The sequence below is a fragment of the Ammospiza nelsoni genome, chromosome 6 (genome assembly GCF_027579445.1).
Source record: "Ammospiza nelsoni isolate bAmmNel1 chromosome 6, bAmmNel1.pri, whole genome shotgun sequence".
In the NCBI taxonomy this organism is placed as follows: domain Eukaryota; kingdom Metazoa; phylum Chordata; class Aves; order Passeriformes; family Passerellidae; genus Ammospiza; species Ammospiza nelsoni.
The window spans coordinates 7030915-7046980 of record NC_080638.1 but is presented as its reverse complement, the minus strand read 5'-3'; the positions used below and the strand labels follow the sequence as shown (position 1 = coordinate 7046980).

Below are 16066 nucleotides of genomic sequence, written 5' to 3'. Positions count from 1 at the left end.
ATTAAAAAAGACAATCCACTCCAAACACCTAAGAGACTCCTGTCTTCCTGGGAAATCTGCATTACCTCCACAAGAACGGACTACAGCTCAATTTCAGAGATGCTTTCATGTTCATCTCTAACCTACCTGTCTCCTCAGAACTGTATTTGAAGCATTCTCTTCAAACTTTGCCAGCAGCTGAGTTGCCATAGATTTGACTTTGTTCTGGTTCACTCCTTCTCTGCATTCACTCTGTTCTTTCCCACTGTTTGTCCCCTGGCTTGGAAAGCCTGAAGTCTGCAAGGAAACAACAAACTGTGTATTTCTTATGTTTCCTACAACACTCATGAAGGGAGAGGAGGAAAGAGGTAACATCCTTTTCAGCAAAGGGTGAAAGGAAATATAGTCTGCAGTATATTAAAATGACATGTTTAGCATGCAAAAGTCACCCAAAAAATATTTTCTTGGGTCCCAGAGTACAGTAAAAGGGAACATTAATCGGTGCTGCTAATCATAAAGCAGAGTCACAAAGGTGACTAATCAGAGAAGGGCTGGAAACCAAGCTGCAATGTAAACTCTTCAAATAAAAAATTGTCTAAATAGACAATTAGGAAAAGGAAAAACAAACCAATACCTTAAATGTTCCTGTGTCAGAACAAAAACTAGTGCAATTTAGTTAATGCTCTACTCCCTCCCAAATGATTAAAATTAATTTAGCTCTTCTTTAGTGCACACCACAGTAAATTCAAGATTTCAAGGGAGAGGATTTTTCTGTGCCATGCTCCAAAGGCCAAACCTCATCCCCCCAGCTCCCACTGCTTTCCCAGCTCTGGTGCCCATGTGGACACGGGTGGGCACCACTGAACACCAACCTGCTCAAAGACACCAAAGAGGCCTTTCCGACGCCTCTTGTTCGTCTCATTCTCTTCTGTTTTCCCTTCAGCCTGAAAGGGCAAAGCCAAAACAAGTTCCATGGGTTACTGCAGCAATTCCCAAGTTTACCCCAGCAGCTCCTCCCCAGGAGCCCAGGAGAAGCTCCATCCCCGGGCAGGTGAGTCTGGGCTGTGCTCAGCCAGGCACACACGGTGAGCAGTGCCAGCATCAGGGGGTCTCGCTGTCCCCCTGTCAGAGCCCCCAGCTCACAGGACTGCTCCCCATGCAGGCGTTGGGGCAGTAAAAGCCATCACACAGCCCCTGACTGGGAGCTCTCACTGCACTCCAGTGCATGAGAACACGTGCTTGTACACTGTGCTGAACAGGCCCCACAACTTGGTGTTTATCTTTCCCTCTTTCAGTGCTGAGGAGTTTAGAATTCATAAAGTATTAACACATCCTTGAAGAAAAAGGTTTTACAGCATGAGTAATTCTCTGAATTTTCAGCTAGACTGCACTGTTTTCCAGAGAAGTAACAAAATCCAGAAACCCCTCAATCTTTGACTGTAACCCCCAAATCTCTCTTGAACCATCTGTCTGCATGCAGATCATGAATTCATAGCACAGTCATACTTTCATTTTTGGCTGCATTAAAGGTCTGTCTCCCTCATAAGGTTCACCTCCCTGACTATGGCTGAACATTACAGCACTTAAGCAAACAAATTGCTTATTTTATGCTCGAGCCATGAACATATTTCACTATTTTACTCAACTAGAGATTACACAAATCAGTAATACTTCATACTCAGTCTGCACAAACTTGAAAAGTAGTCAATGCTGGCAAATTTTTATCACTTCTTATAACATTCAGTCGTGATGATTTGATACGGTGATAATTTATGAACAATAAACTATACTCCACTTATTGGCATTTGCCCACATTGTAAATTAGTGTCGTGTCTGCTCAGCCAACTTAAAAAACAAATAAAAGGAGTAAAAGGAATTCCTTAAAAAGAAATAAAGAAAGAGCAAAGAATGCAGGCTTCCTTTTTACATATAGACTGTAATAAATCATTATGCAATGAAGACAAGTAATCCCAAACAACCTGTGGGCAAACACCAAAGGATTCAGATGACAATATTTCAATTACTTTGCTTTACTACGTTGTCTTTCAAGCAGCGGCTCAGTAAAACCCAGCTTTGCACTACCTACAGTCATCAGTCCACCCAGAAAGGGTGAACACAGAGCAGCACAATGTATTCTGCATAATAGCCTGGGCCACATAAAAGCAGATTTTGCTTGAGTGAGTGGAGCAAAGCAAGATGCTGCCTTTCAGAGATGGGGCAGAAAGGACTCTCATTAACACGCTGACTAAGAAGTGAAAGACAAAGCAATTTAATTGCCGAGCAGGACTCCAAAAGGGCTGCGCCCTGCATTGTGTAAACACCTCCATTCATTTATTAGTCTGGAGCACAGGAAATCTCAGTTCCTCTCCAGCCGGGCTGACACTCCGAGGAGAATGGAAAACATGACCCAGCCCAGCACAGGCTGCCAGAACAGCCACAGCCAGCCCAGCTCCAGGCCCCGCTTCCTGGTCTCTCACAGCCCAGATAAGGATCCCTCCTCCAGCCCAATCCAAGGACAAACTGCAAGCCATGGAAGTTCAGAGAGCAACACTCTCTGCTCTGCTAAAGCCTGGACAGAACATTTGATATATATACACCTTGATAATGCTCAGCACCATTTTCTGCAGGGGAAAGAACCCTAAAACTGAAACCACAGCCAGACCCTGAACTCAAGCAATTGCTTTCCAAGGAGCTTAATCTCTCAGCTAGTTTCAGCTGGTTATGGCACTCCCAAGTCTGTCCTACTCCAAGAACCCTAAGCCACCTTGCTTGGTTTCACAGCCCATCCGTGACAGAGCTGCAAAACCTCGCACACAATGCCTTGTTTCCCAAGCTGATTTGGGAAATAACACTTCCACTTCTCATTTCCAATGGGCTCCCCTGGTGTGAAACCAGAGGGGCCCTTCAAAGCAAATCACCTCGTGCTTTCATGTACTGCCAAGAACTCCAGCTCCTGCTATGACAGAAGGCTTATTTCATGACAAGAGGTTAATCAGAGGCTCTATGGCTCAGTAATGGAAAGCTCTCCCCACTGCTAAAAGTCTGTTTACTTCTGCAAACAACTCGTTGAAAAACAACACTGTGGTCATGATAAAGGTTTTCCTTCTAAAGAAGTCACCCACAAGAAAAAGCAAAGTTTATTCTGCCTGTTTGGTTTCTCACAGCTTGGCTATCTGGGAACCATGTCACTTAGTTTTGTGTATATGTGGGTGGCAGGAAAAATTATTTCCTAACAAGGATATTTTAAGTTACTGGACAATTGATCGTCCATAAGTTTTGAAAAAGAGTTTGCAGGATGGAAAATATTCAAGACAAAAGTCAGTGTAGGAAGTATCTGGAAATTCTGGAGTAATTCTTCAGGTGAAAAAAACAGAAATCACATTTCTACAAGACAAGAGAGCAACAAATTTAAAAAGCAGTATATTAAAATACTGAGAAATGCAGTAGATGTGTACATGTGTTAACTCGGGCCTCGGCAAAGCTTCAAGGCTCTGTAGTCCTTAATCACAGCATACATGGGCATGGGGCTTTTTTTATAATACAGGGATATAACAGGGCCTGTCAGTAAGTTTTCATTAATAAGTAACCAAGAGAGAAAAGTACACGGGCATGACTAAGAGATTGTTATCCCAAAGTTGCTGATCAACCTGCCCACTGTTTGTCACCATTGCAGGTTTCCTCTGTAGGAGCTGGAAAGCTTCTCTTCAGAACCCTGACAGCATCCACAAACTGTGCAAATCACTGCTTTTTTCAACAAGCAGCACTCCCTCCCAATCAATAAACAGTCTAGCATAGCACTGATTATTTGAACTGGTATAAAATGAAATGGCTGTATATTTAACTCCAGGAATACAGAGCTACAGGACTCTTTCTTACAGGTAGAAATAGCTCAGAAAATTATAGCAGTGTATATATAAACCCCTTATTTCTGAGTCTGAAAGGTTATTTTCATCTTTTCAGAAAAAAAAAATATTCACAGGGCAAGTCTTGCTTCACAACTCACCTTTGGTACTCGTTTTCTTGGTAAAGTTAAATTTATATAATTATTAAAGATGAAATTTGATGATTTTAGTGAATCAGGATCATTATTTTCTCCATTTTGCTTCTCAGCAGCATCTGTTGAAAAAACAACTGCTTAGGATATTTACTTAGATTTGTTTTTAAATTATTCTAAGCCAAAGTTTTCCAGTTGAGTGCTGGTAGCAATTATATACAAGAAACACAGACAAATAAAAGTAAATACATACAATGTAGGGTGGCTTTTTAAAAAAAGGAGGAGAGAAACACAAGCATCAATGTGCTACCAAGGAATCACACCAACAACTTGATACATGCCCTCCATGATGTCAAGCAGCAGTTATCCAGCTGCTCCTACTCCCTGAAACCACCAAGGACCCACAAAACCTTGGTCTCCAAACAAATTCTCCCCCATTTCCTGTGTTAAGCCCGAGGTAACTCTTACAGGCCTGAAGGGCTCTGCTGGTGATTTGTGGGAGCAAACAAACTCCACAGCTTTTGTGGAAGTCGTAAAGCTGGTATGTTTATTACAGTGCTGGATGTGGGGATCATCACCCTAACATGACATGCGTACCTCTGGGAACTCCAGATCCTTTTTTATCTCCCTCTCAAACACATATGCATGCAATGTCACAATAAGTTCATTTTACTGATTTCATGTGATATCTGCCACTAATTCTTCTTTATCAGAAAGAACTCCTGGCTCATTTTGACCCTGGTCTGTCTCTCTGCCCCCTCCTTATCTCTGTCCTTCAGCTGAAGCTGTTTCTCTGAGCATAGGTTTTTGCGAGAACAGGCAGTCAGACTAAACAGCCATGTTTGCAAACGACAGATTCAAAGATGTACATTTCGCCTAAATCAAAATAGTTTGATTTAGGCGAAACAGGATTTCTCTTCTGGAAAATTCCCACTGTGCCTCAGCGGGAAAAGCCTGTTGGCTGGAGAGCAGTGCCCATCAGCCGCTCGGGGCGCGGCGCTCACCGACTGCGCGCAGCGGCGTGCCGCGGAACAGCTCGTAGAACTTGGACAGGTAGAGCACCATGCTGAGCTTGTCGGGCTCCCCGGCCGAGCCCAGCTCCTGGCCCGTGGTCACCGGGGGGATGCCGAACTCCCGCTCGGCCACGTCGAAGGCCAGCTGGTTGTTCCTCACCGCGTCCTCTTCGTTCAGCGCCTCGAAGTCACTGCGGGGACAGACAGACAGCGGCACCGCTCGCTCCTGCTCCACTCGGGGACGCACCGCGCTCCCGTGGCACAGCAGCACCAGCATCTCACTGGGCCAAAGCTACAAGAGCCTCACACAAATCCCCTCATTGCAAATACTGACTTTGCCAGAAATGGAATTTAAAAGCTTTTTCACTGATGTCCTTGATGTGGCCTCACAAAAAAAAAATCTTTTATTTATTGGAGAGATGCAATTCTTCCTCAGAAGTGCTAACAAACCTTTTCCTTCTCCAAATACAGCTGAACTACTACAGACTTCATCCATTAGCAAGAGATTACTTAGGTTCAATTAGTTTTATAAATCATCAAAGCCAGGAGGAAGACATTTAGGACAGCATTCTATGGAAGTAGCATATTATGTGTGCACACACATGCACAGACACTACCTTTCCTTTTTTAACGTGTTACGCACACGGTTTGAGCAGGGACCTCCTGCCCAGGTCATAACTTAATTTAGCAGCGCACTAAATAAGTGCATCACACATCTGGAACTCTGTTATTCACTCTCTAATCCATTTTCTATGAGATCTATTCTAAGACTCTGATCTTTTGAACAGCTTCCAAAATTCATGATTAAAATAACCATGTAAATAAATTACAAAGCTCCAGGCAGGGAAGTTTCTTTCTCCTCACAGTGGAATGCGAGTTTTTGAATTCCCAAAGAATTTCTCCTCTTCTCTCACCCACCCACTGCCCATTTCTGGAGCTAGGAGCTGTCACTGGCAGCCACCTCTCCTGCCTGCCTAGCTTTCATCCAGCCAAGTCCTTCAGCAGGCTCACTGAATGCAAGAAGCCAACAAGATCCAAACACAACATTAATTGAACAGCAGGAGGTCTGTTAGCTCAAGATAAATTTATCGACCTTGTAGAGAGCACTGTAGAGAACATGTTTTCCACAGTCAGCAAAGATTACTTTGCTTTCTGTATCCACTCTCCCAAAAACATTCAGAATTCTAATTCTTTTAAACCAACCGAAGGCCAAAAAAAAATTCCTGTTCTTAAAATCTCAGCTCTTCCTCTGGCAAAACTGTACAAACAAGCACTCTAGGTACCACTCCTATTCTTTTCCAATTTATCACACCTCATAAAAAAGTTCAATCATTCCTTTCATTTACCCACAATAAAGGGAGGATAACAGTAATTCATGTGTGACTCCTAAGGCTCTGCAGGAAGACAAGAGAATGCATCCACTGCATTTTGGAGACTGGTGAGAAGAGAGAGTCACCCCGCCGACTGCACCCAGCAGTGCCAGCAATTGCTATTTCCTGACACCTGTTACACACTGACCTTCCTGTATCTAACTATGGGACATTACAAAATATTCAGATGCATGGAGTTGGGGCATGCAGCACTAGGACCCCAGAAACTGTGCCAGAAGGGGAATGCTGGCTTACACACAAGCCCTAGGGCAGTTAATTTTCAAGGCCCAGCCCTTGCTTTGCCCAAGTGAGAGGACTCTGTGCTCTCCTGGACAGACTTGTGCAAAATCTCCATCTCCACAGTCCAACATTTCCCTCTTTGACTGCCACAAACACGATAAATCATAGGGTTCAAAACCCTCCTAGCTCTTTGAAAGCACATCTGTTTCATTCTAAACAGCATGAGATGAGCAAGGACATCTAGAAGAAACACAGCAAACCCAACGCCATCCTTCCCCCCTCCACACCTGGCCATGGTGCGCAGTTCCTTGCAGAAAGCAGCCACACAAGGGGACTGCAGAGCGCCAGGGCTGCCCTGGTCTTACCCTGCCCTTTGCAAATGCCTCAGCCAAGGAGTTCCCCTGCTGTCACTTACATGAGGTCAGGCCTGAAGCGATGGATGATGGCACACAGGGCAAGGCCACTTCTCCAGGAGTTGGTCAGGTCAGTGACGTTGACATTTCGGTATCCCTCCGTCTGCTTCTGGCACCACGTCAGAAGCTTGTTAGGTCGAATATCTGACTCTGCAGAGAGGGGAAAGCAAACCTTGCAGTCAGCTTCTCATGCTCAGAAGGCCACAAATGTTAAGCCACAGCAAACAGGAGATGCCACTTACCCTGTCTTGTGAGGTTCACTGATCTTCTAATGGAGCTCACTCTCTCAAGAGGACACTGCTGTAGCTCATTGGTAACATATAATTGTCTCACCTACAAGGAAAAGCAATCACCAGCATAACATCAGACAAAAAACCAGTTCTGTTTCCAGGTTAACTTTATCAGCAGCTGGTTCTAAATTAAGGATTCTCCTGAAGATTTTGTTTACACACCCCTTGCAGCCCTATTTACTCTTGATAAAATAAGAACTGATTTCACAAACAAGTCTTTTAAGTACTGACCTGGTGAGGTCGAACACAGCTCGAGTTCAAGTTTGGGTATCTTGTTCCTGGGTCAATGGTGTACTGGTCAAAGTTCTTATTAATGTTTTCAGGGGTCGTCTGAGGCAAGAGTCGATAAATGCTCTCTCTTGGAGAGGAAAAAGATGCAAGATTTATGTATTAAAATAAATATTTATTTATAAAAGATCAGGGGTTTTTTGCAGCTGCCTAAACTTCATTTTGTTTCTGCCAGGACAAGTGTTAGGGACCAAATGCATAATGTATTCATCCCATTCCTTATCCCCACTCAGCAGAAGAATGCCAGGCAGAAAAAGGACAAGACGGACACTCAGAGATTATGCCCACATTTTCCTGAGGCAGGAAGTGAGCAAGAAAAAGGAGGAAAAAAAAAAAAAGAGGTTACATCATCTAGTCATCTGGTTTTGCTTTAACATCTACTCAAGAAGTAACTTTTTTACCACATAATAGCACTAAATCCTGTCATCCTGCAATTCCTACAACCACCACAGCTTTTTTTACTATGCTGTTCAATTTTCCATTTGGGATTAGGCCGTGTTTGAGTCATCCCACAGGCTTCTACCTTAAAAATTCCCAAAGTGCAGTATTTAGTAAAGCTCCTGCTTGCATTCCCACAACCATGACTTCCCCAAAACAGCCTGGGCAGCTGTAGGAGAGCAGGGTGGCTGCCAGCAGGACCTAAGTCAGCAAATTCAACCATCAGACCATGATGACGCCAAGACTGCTGCTGTACTTAGCAACAGATTTTGTTGCTCCAGTCAAAAAAAGTTTCTGGTGCAGCATTATAATAATTCTCCACATATTTATCAGCCTAAAGAGAGTACCACTATGCCAAAATGCAGAGTTAAAATCACAGAGACCAACTCTGAAAGCTGTTACTGTTGAAGAATTTATTTAGACTCCTTTCACGATTTTTATTTTGATGATAAAAAACAGGTGTTGAGATGGCTGGAGGTTCAGGGTTTTTTGATACAAGGTCTCTTTGGTCTATTTCTTTAAGGACCACACTTTAGTGCCATAAATCAGTGATTTAAACCCTAACACTATTTCTCCTGACAGCACTCTGACATCCCCTGCCTCGCAGCCCTGCAGTGGCTCTTTAAAAGGCTGGGAATGCAGCACTCACCGTTCAGCCAGGATCTCCAGCGGGGGCTTCCCCTGCGCCCAGCCCCGCACCATCCACGCCGTGTCAAAGGCAGCCAGGAAGCCTCGTGCACAGCCAGTGCCCATCGGCCAGAAGGGCTGCAAGGAGCAGTGACACTTTAGTTCTCTGCACTTCCTAAGTTCTTACCACAACAGCAACTTTCAATGTCAATTTGGAGTCCAGGGTTACATACTGTCTCGGAAAAACAGCCCAGAAAGAGTCAAAATGCAATACAGGTTTTAAATGTGCCTCTCCTTTAAGTCTTAGGCAGGGGAAGAAGATTACTTTTTTCACTTTTTCCTTTTTTTTAACTTCTATATATAGAAACAAATTTCTTAGCTGAGAATAAAAAGAAGACTCAAGAATGATTTAAGGAAAAAAAAGATGCCCTTTTCACCTCCTAAATTTGCTTTGGACTGCTCTTTTCAAATGCCTCAGGCTGTCAGCATGAATTTAAAAAAAAAGTTGCAGCATACACTTTTCACTTCAGAAAGAAAAAAAAGGGAACACACTAAGACAAAGTGACTGCAATAATAATTTGGATCAAGTTTTTGTCTATGATGGAATTCAGTAAAATTATGCCATGCACCCAAGCTGAGGACACGGAGCTCACAGTTTTCAGACAGAAACACAACTTGCATAAAGCAAAATGGGATCTCAGCCACAGGCTGCCAGCCAAGCATTAGCTATGACAAACTATGGCATAATAAAGGAGAAAAGAAAAAAGGGGGAAAATCTATTCCAAAGAAGGCACCACTGTTTCAAGACATGTAAAAGACGATATTTTATACAGGAGGCTAGATTGAATGGTTGGATTAAGGAAGTAAAGTAAAAAACCTGAAAATACTACTTGGAAGGCATTCCAAGATATACCTCAAGCAAACTATCTCCAACAAGAGCCACCAGGAGCTGATGTCTGTGCCTCTCTCTCACCAGCGCAGCGTTTTCAGATGCATACATGGAGGTAAAATCAAACATTGCTACATCTGGTTGGCCATAATGATTAATTGCAAAATCCAAGGAAGGCAGCTGGTAGTTGGTTGCAAAGTCAGCAGCTTCTCTGGCGTAGGACAGCAAATTGCTCTGGTTCACATTTTCCCCACAGAGCAGCAGCTCAGTGTCAACAGAGTCCTGCAAGGAGAGAAGGATGTGGGATGAGAGACTCCAATGTCCTCTCTGAACTGGAACACTGCAGTCTCACAGCAGGACTGGGAGCCACACATCTCACAGCAACAAGAAACAAGTGACACTTGTCATCTCCAAAAAGCCAATGCACAAGCACAGGTACTGCCCCAAACAGAAACTTTCCTTGCCCACACTGAACGAGCAGCTTTGTTTGCAATGGAAAATTACAGCTCCTCCCGGTTCCTTGGTGATGTGATCTTTTCAGAACATTACTTCCCTCACATCAAAAGATGTCATCCACATCACTGCAATGCTTTTCTGCACACGTACACCCCCCATCTGAAACCACAGGAGAGCAGAAGCACTGATGCTGTGACATGGGAGGCTCAGCCTCAAGGCTTGACTCGACATCTCAGTAACAACTTCACACTCAAACCTGGACTGTAGCAGCTTTTCTGTTCATTTTTGGGCCAGGTTTTTCCTTGGGGAAGAGTGGTAAAGGACCCTGCCTTTATAGGTCATCCTACTTAAAGGCAGTGATTATTAATGAGGCAGGTTCTATTTCCAGCCTAATCATGGATGAGACCCCTAATCACAGATGATACCACAGAACTGCTATTAGCCCAGTTGCACCAGACACACTGGGGTGGTTGATTTTTTTTCCATTCAGAGCTGAGTAGGTCATGAAAGCAGCTCTGATGAGCCACAGCTGCTGCTCCTCTGCTCCAAACTCTCCACAGATCCCCTGGGACTGCCCTCACCTACAAACACCAGCCCCACAATCTCAGGGCCTACACCTATCAGCAGTGATGAATCATCTCGAAAACATCATCTTAAACAGACACCTTTTTATGGAAACAGACACAAAATCACAGAAAGTAAAGAGGATTTCAGAAAATTGCTTGAAATGAAAAATACACAATTGATATTAGTCCCTCCATTTCCAAGCTGTTATAACTTCAAAGCGGGGTTCAAGTAATCTAGTGAGCCCACAAGAAACTGAACTCAATGTCATAGGTCATCTTTTACAGAACCACAGGTATGTGAAAAATGCCATGGAGCTTTTGTTTATTTACTTTATTTATTTTATTTTGCGTTGCTTGGTGCATTTACTGTACAGATGAAGTTACTTGCACTTAATAGAAAAGAAAAAGAAAAAAAAAAGAATAAAGAGGGAAAAAAAATTGCCTATGTTTGAACAAAGCTTGAGGCCAATGAACTCCAGGAGGTAGAAGATGGTGGGTTTGATTTACCAAAGCCCATTAACAGTTTAAGTTAGAATGCAAAAAAACTTGACATAATATTTCCTGAACACCATCCCTTGCAAGCTCTAGTGGCACTGCATTTAGACCAAGGGGTTTGACCCTTCCTCTCTCCTGCCCTAATTGGTCATGGACAGCAACTCTGCCCTGGGAGCCCCTGGCCTCCAAAAGGGCAGGGAATCATGGCCCTGAGCTGAGTGGTCCTATCAGAAAGCCAAAAGCCCTCTTAACAGCTCCCCACAAGTACTTCCTTCAGGAAATTACACTTGGCTGTTTTGGCACTGCTTTGCTTTCCAAGAAAAATTGAACTCTTTTGGGTTTCCAGAAAGGGAAATTTAAGTGGTGCCATAACACTTCCTAGAAACAAAAGAAAATAAGCCCTGTATTTTACAGAAGAAGAAAAAAAAGAAAGAACAAAATACCTCAAAATCACACATACCCCTGAAAGGTCAGGCCATCATGTTTATAGCCTTCTTCTATTATGTTTCACCCACTTTAAAGAATTTGCAATTTCACCTAGGGTAGGTTTTTACACTTCCTTACTTGCCTGATAAAACTGAACATAGCTGTGCTAAGTTCACCCTTAAATAACTGAGGTTTTTATTTTCTGCTGTGATGATCCCACCACGAATTTCCAAGGTGAGTCAAGATCCCATTTCAGCCAGTTTCAAAACTGATTAATTTAGGAAGTATTGTTTTCAGTTCTCTATTGAAACTTTGAGCTGACTGAAGGGAAAAAGCAAATCCTAAAAATGTCAGAGTAAGATCCAAGTGGCCTCAGCTTGAATGAAGTGATTAAGTCTATAAACACCCTGTCTAACATCCAGCAACATTTATGCACATGTTCACACTTACTCTGTGCCAAGTAAATAAAACAAGGTTTAGCCAGCATTTTTACATACGTTAATAATCACTCCTTTGTCCAGAAGACTCTGCTTTTTTGCTGTCATCACAAAATAATGCGTGCTGTCTTTATAGTAAACAATATTCTCCAGGTCAATCCCTGAAAAGAGAGACAGACACATTTGTCACTGAACGCAGAGCTCTGCCCGTGTCATTCACCAACAGCACAGGACTGATCCCAGCAGGTGCCTCTCCTTCTTGGGCTGCATCCCCTCTCCCAGCTGGGATGAAGGATTAGAGGGCAGAATGCTGTGAAACAAAACAAGAGAGGACAGTGGTCTCACCCCTATCACTGTGGGACACAAAGTAACACAATGCAGACATGCAGCTCTTCCAAGGGCAAAAGAGAATTTTTAATTTCTGACTCCAACATTTATAGATTTCCAAAAGTGACAGTGGATTGGAGGGTGACAGTGCCACCTCTCCAATGACACTGGACAAACCAACAGTCCATCAAATTTCTCCTCCTCCATAAAAAAATGCAAAACAATGAGTTATTTACAGCAAGTGTGTGAGAAAGTTTGTTACAAGAATCAGAAGGCATAGAAAAACTTAAAAAATCAGGGTGACATCACCCAACCGCAGTTTTTTCTCAGCACAGTTTAAAGTTACTCAGCATTCTTTCAGGGAACATCTAGTTAACTACAGCATTAACAGCTCCTGAGGTAGAACTGGGTGCCAAGGGAGCAAAGTGTTTTTCAGGTTGCCAGGGCTCTGGCATTGGGTCTAACCAGGGGGTTTGGTTTCAATTACAATAGTAATTTTTTTAAAAAACAGTGAATGCAACTATTCTGAACCCCCTTTCCATTAAGATGTGTTTCACAGTTTATATTTTTAGTATTTATGGCAGATTCTAGGTCTTCTCAGTTTATCAGCTCCACACATCAAAAAGCAAGAATGAACTCCTCCCAGAAGGGCAGAGATTTTTTCAAAGGGTTTAAGCTGTTCAGCATGTGAACGGATAGAAACAAAACAAATCATGTCTTAAGGGAAAATCTCTGGGCCCTGAAAATGCTCTTCCAAATTTGTTCAACATAGCAGACATTTTTGCAGTTGAGAAAAACTTAAACACTAAAACAAGCCATGATGTGGCAACACCCAAGCTAAAAAAATATCCCACTGTACCATAAATGGACACCTCCATCTGCAAGCTTCTGACATCAACAGTATTTTATCACTTGGAAATATTTTACACAGATTATTCAAAACTGATGTTACCAGGAACAAGAGGGTGGCCTGGCACATAGAGTTCCCCTGCTGCCTCTTGTATTTGGTAGTGGAAAAAATGAGGATGCACTCACCCGTTTCCTCTTTCAGGTCCTGGAAGAACTTCTGATTGAAGATGAAAGCAACCCCACTGATTTCTTCTACCTTGGCTTCTGCAGTTGTATTTCTGTTTATGAAATTGGCAGTGATTGCTATAGCCAGCTTTCCACGAAATTCCTTCCTCCTGAAGCCTGCGGAGCAAAGACAGGAATTAAAACCACTGCAAACCTCAGACTGGACTTTCAGGGAGGGTCAGCTCAAGGCAGCTCAATGTCTTTCCTACACTTCATCAAACAACATGCCGTCAGTAGATTCCATCATGCCTCCAAAATTCCTTTGAATGTAGAGTCTTTTCTCCCCATTTTCAGCTGCAAAGCTAGAGCTGCATTCAAGATAAAGTCTCATTGAAAAATGGTTGGATGGGGAACTAAGGGAAGAATTTCAGGAAAAACTACGACTAAAGAAAAATGTGAATTTTTTTTTTTTTTTAACATGTCTGGGAATATAACAGGTCAATTTCTGTGGAGGGAGACATTTTTAATATGCTAAATGGCAAGTTAGGTATTTCTTATATAGGCAGTAAACAGCTCTTGAAAAAAAAATGCAAGAGATCAGCAGTCAAAAAGCAGCAGAGAATGATGTGAAAAATAGAAACCTCTGTAGCAGAGCTTAGGTGCACACACTACCAGCTAATGAGATTTTCCACAGGTATTTGGAATTGAAAAATATTTAGTGGGTTAACTGTTTATTACCAAGGTGAGACCAACTGAGAAGCTCCTTGCTCCATCTTTGCTTTCACTTTTAACTGAAAAAAGCCCTCTGAGCCACAATCCTGCAATCACACATTGAAGTTTTTCCATCTGTATGTTCCCCTCATCTGTTACTAAATTATGAAGTAGAACAGAGGATCCTTAGTGTATTTTTGGCTCACTGGAGATGGCATCATATGAACGCTATTTTATAGCAAGAAATAAATTGTTTATGGATTTTAGTCTCTGTGCTTCTTGATATGCTCTCGTTATTTCATTGGGATAGATTTGATAAGACAACACCAGCTTCTGTACATATGTTCAGTGCACCTATCACTCCCCTAGATCCTGGTATGATGATAAACATTAACCTCTTGATAGAGTCTGCAGGTGAGGTAAGAATAATTAGGTTTTGATGGTGCCTGACTATTTAAACAGTGTTTTATGGGGGACAGCCAGATAATAGTGTAGGGAAATTTCCAGTACAGCATTATAAGGAATTAACTGGGAGCACATTGTAGTTGGCAGATAAAAGAATAAGCAGACAAACTATGAAGCCAATAAAAAAAAAAAGGAAAAAGTGTACTTAGAGAATGGAAACTGGCTTGGATATAGTTAGAGTTAAAAGGGAAATGCATAATTAAGTAAAAGGTTTGTTCCTGTGATGCAGGAGCAGCTTAGCCAGTGTCTCTCTAAGAAACACAGCTCAGGTGCTCTGAATTCTCAGCAGTGACTCAAGTTCAGGAAACATTTACACCCTCCACTCCCACAAACCTTAGAGCTATTTATTACCTTTTACCATTGTTTCTAAAGGAGCTGCTTCTGAAGCTCAGTCTCATTTACAAAGAAGTAAAGCCTCTGTTGCCTTCATTAAATACCTGACAGTCACCTTTTAGTCACGAGTTCAAGCACATAGGGCAAATTCACAGCACAACAGCAAAGGCTATGCTATTCCTGACCTATATCTTGTCAGCTTCCTTCAAGTTAAATCATCATATAATTACTTAACCTTGAAGCAAGCCCAATGGCACCACAATGCATTCTGTATGCACTGCAAACACACAGAGCTCAGAAGCAGTAATGACATTAAATGTCTTTTACTTTGAGCTATAACTTAACAACAAAACCAAAAGGTACCACATAAAATAACAGCTTTCACACAGACTTCCATGGATTGAAAGGTAACCTGCTGCTTTGTTTCTTTCTTTGCTCTTACTTTCAGATCTTTCAAGGTACCCTAAAGACAGTAATAAGGCTAAAAACACACATTCACTCACCTTCCAACGTGTTCCTGCGGCCATCTGCACCAATGATAACATCAAATTCATACTCTGACAAAGGGTGATCCATGGGGAGAAACTCAGCTCTCCAACCCATCTCTGAAAACACAAATAATATTTATTAATTCTTCAGTATTACAACAGAGAAGAGATTTCAGAGTCTGAGGAAAGGGCACTGAGATACAGGGGTGCATCTCTCATTCTCTGGATCACCTAATGCAGCAGCTTCCTCCCAGAGCCACACCACAAGAAGATGCTCAAGCACTTGATTCTCACAGAAACAACCCCTCAGCCACCTTACCAGGGCAGTACATACATGTGCTTACTGCAAGAAAGAACTGGCTACTAAAAGAGGAAAAATAGCATTCCATCATGAGTGCTTTTGTCTTCTAAATAGAAATTAAATGGAAGCTTACTCACAAAGCTAAATTTATTCTTTTTACAAAGCTAATTATGTGAAAGTGTTTGTACTGTCCGTGTTTTAAAATTATATATACTTTATTTAAACTAATCTACATGTTCTGCTGTCACTATGTGACCCTTTGAAGAGATACCACAGAGTTTAAATTAAAATTTTAAAATATTTTAGTGATACTACATCCAAAAAACTAATATTAAAAAAAATAGAGAATTAGAATATTTTTCTATTGTTTAAAAATCTTGCATAAGAATGCTGATAAGCCTCTGTGTGCCAGTGGGAGTTATATCAAATGTGAATGCAAAAACAAAGCCCTGGGCACTTCATCCATCCTCAATATTTATATTATCAAGAAGATCCTGAGAAGCCAC

The 16066-nt window shown here is 42.2% G+C and overlaps 1 protein-coding gene across 6 annotated transcripts in view; it reads right to left on the bottom strand.

Moving 5' to 3' along the window:
- The window catches only part of MICAL2 (microtubule associated monooxygenase, calponin and LIM domain containing 2), a 76006-nt gene that overhangs the window by 17221 nt on the left and 42719 nt on the right, over positions 1–16066 (bottom strand). For all 6 annotated transcript variants that reach the window (XR_009418591.1, XM_059473701.1, XM_059473703.1 and 3 more), the window contains exons 5-16: positions 15275–15376; positions 13284–13439; positions 11982–12082; positions 9566–9823; positions 8675–8790; positions 7531–7657; positions 7252–7342; positions 7012–7159; positions 4978–5177; positions 3983–4095; positions 852–923; positions 127–276 (exon numbers count right to left, since the gene is read on the bottom strand). Coding sequence is in view for 5 of the 6 variants with exons in the window: in XM_059473701.1 (XP_059329684.1) it covers positions 127–276; positions 852–923; positions 3983–4095; positions 4978–5177; positions 7012–7159; positions 7252–7342; positions 7531–7657; positions 8675–8790; positions 9566–9823; positions 11982–12082; positions 13284–13439; positions 15275–15376 (1634 nt within the window). In the remaining variant the exon portion in view is untranslated. The remainder of the gene's footprint in view (positions 1–126; positions 277–851; positions 924–3982; positions 4096–4977; positions 5178–7011; positions 7160–7251; positions 7343–7530; positions 7658–8674; positions 8791–9565; positions 9824–11981; positions 12083–13283; positions 13440–15274; positions 15377–16066) is intronic.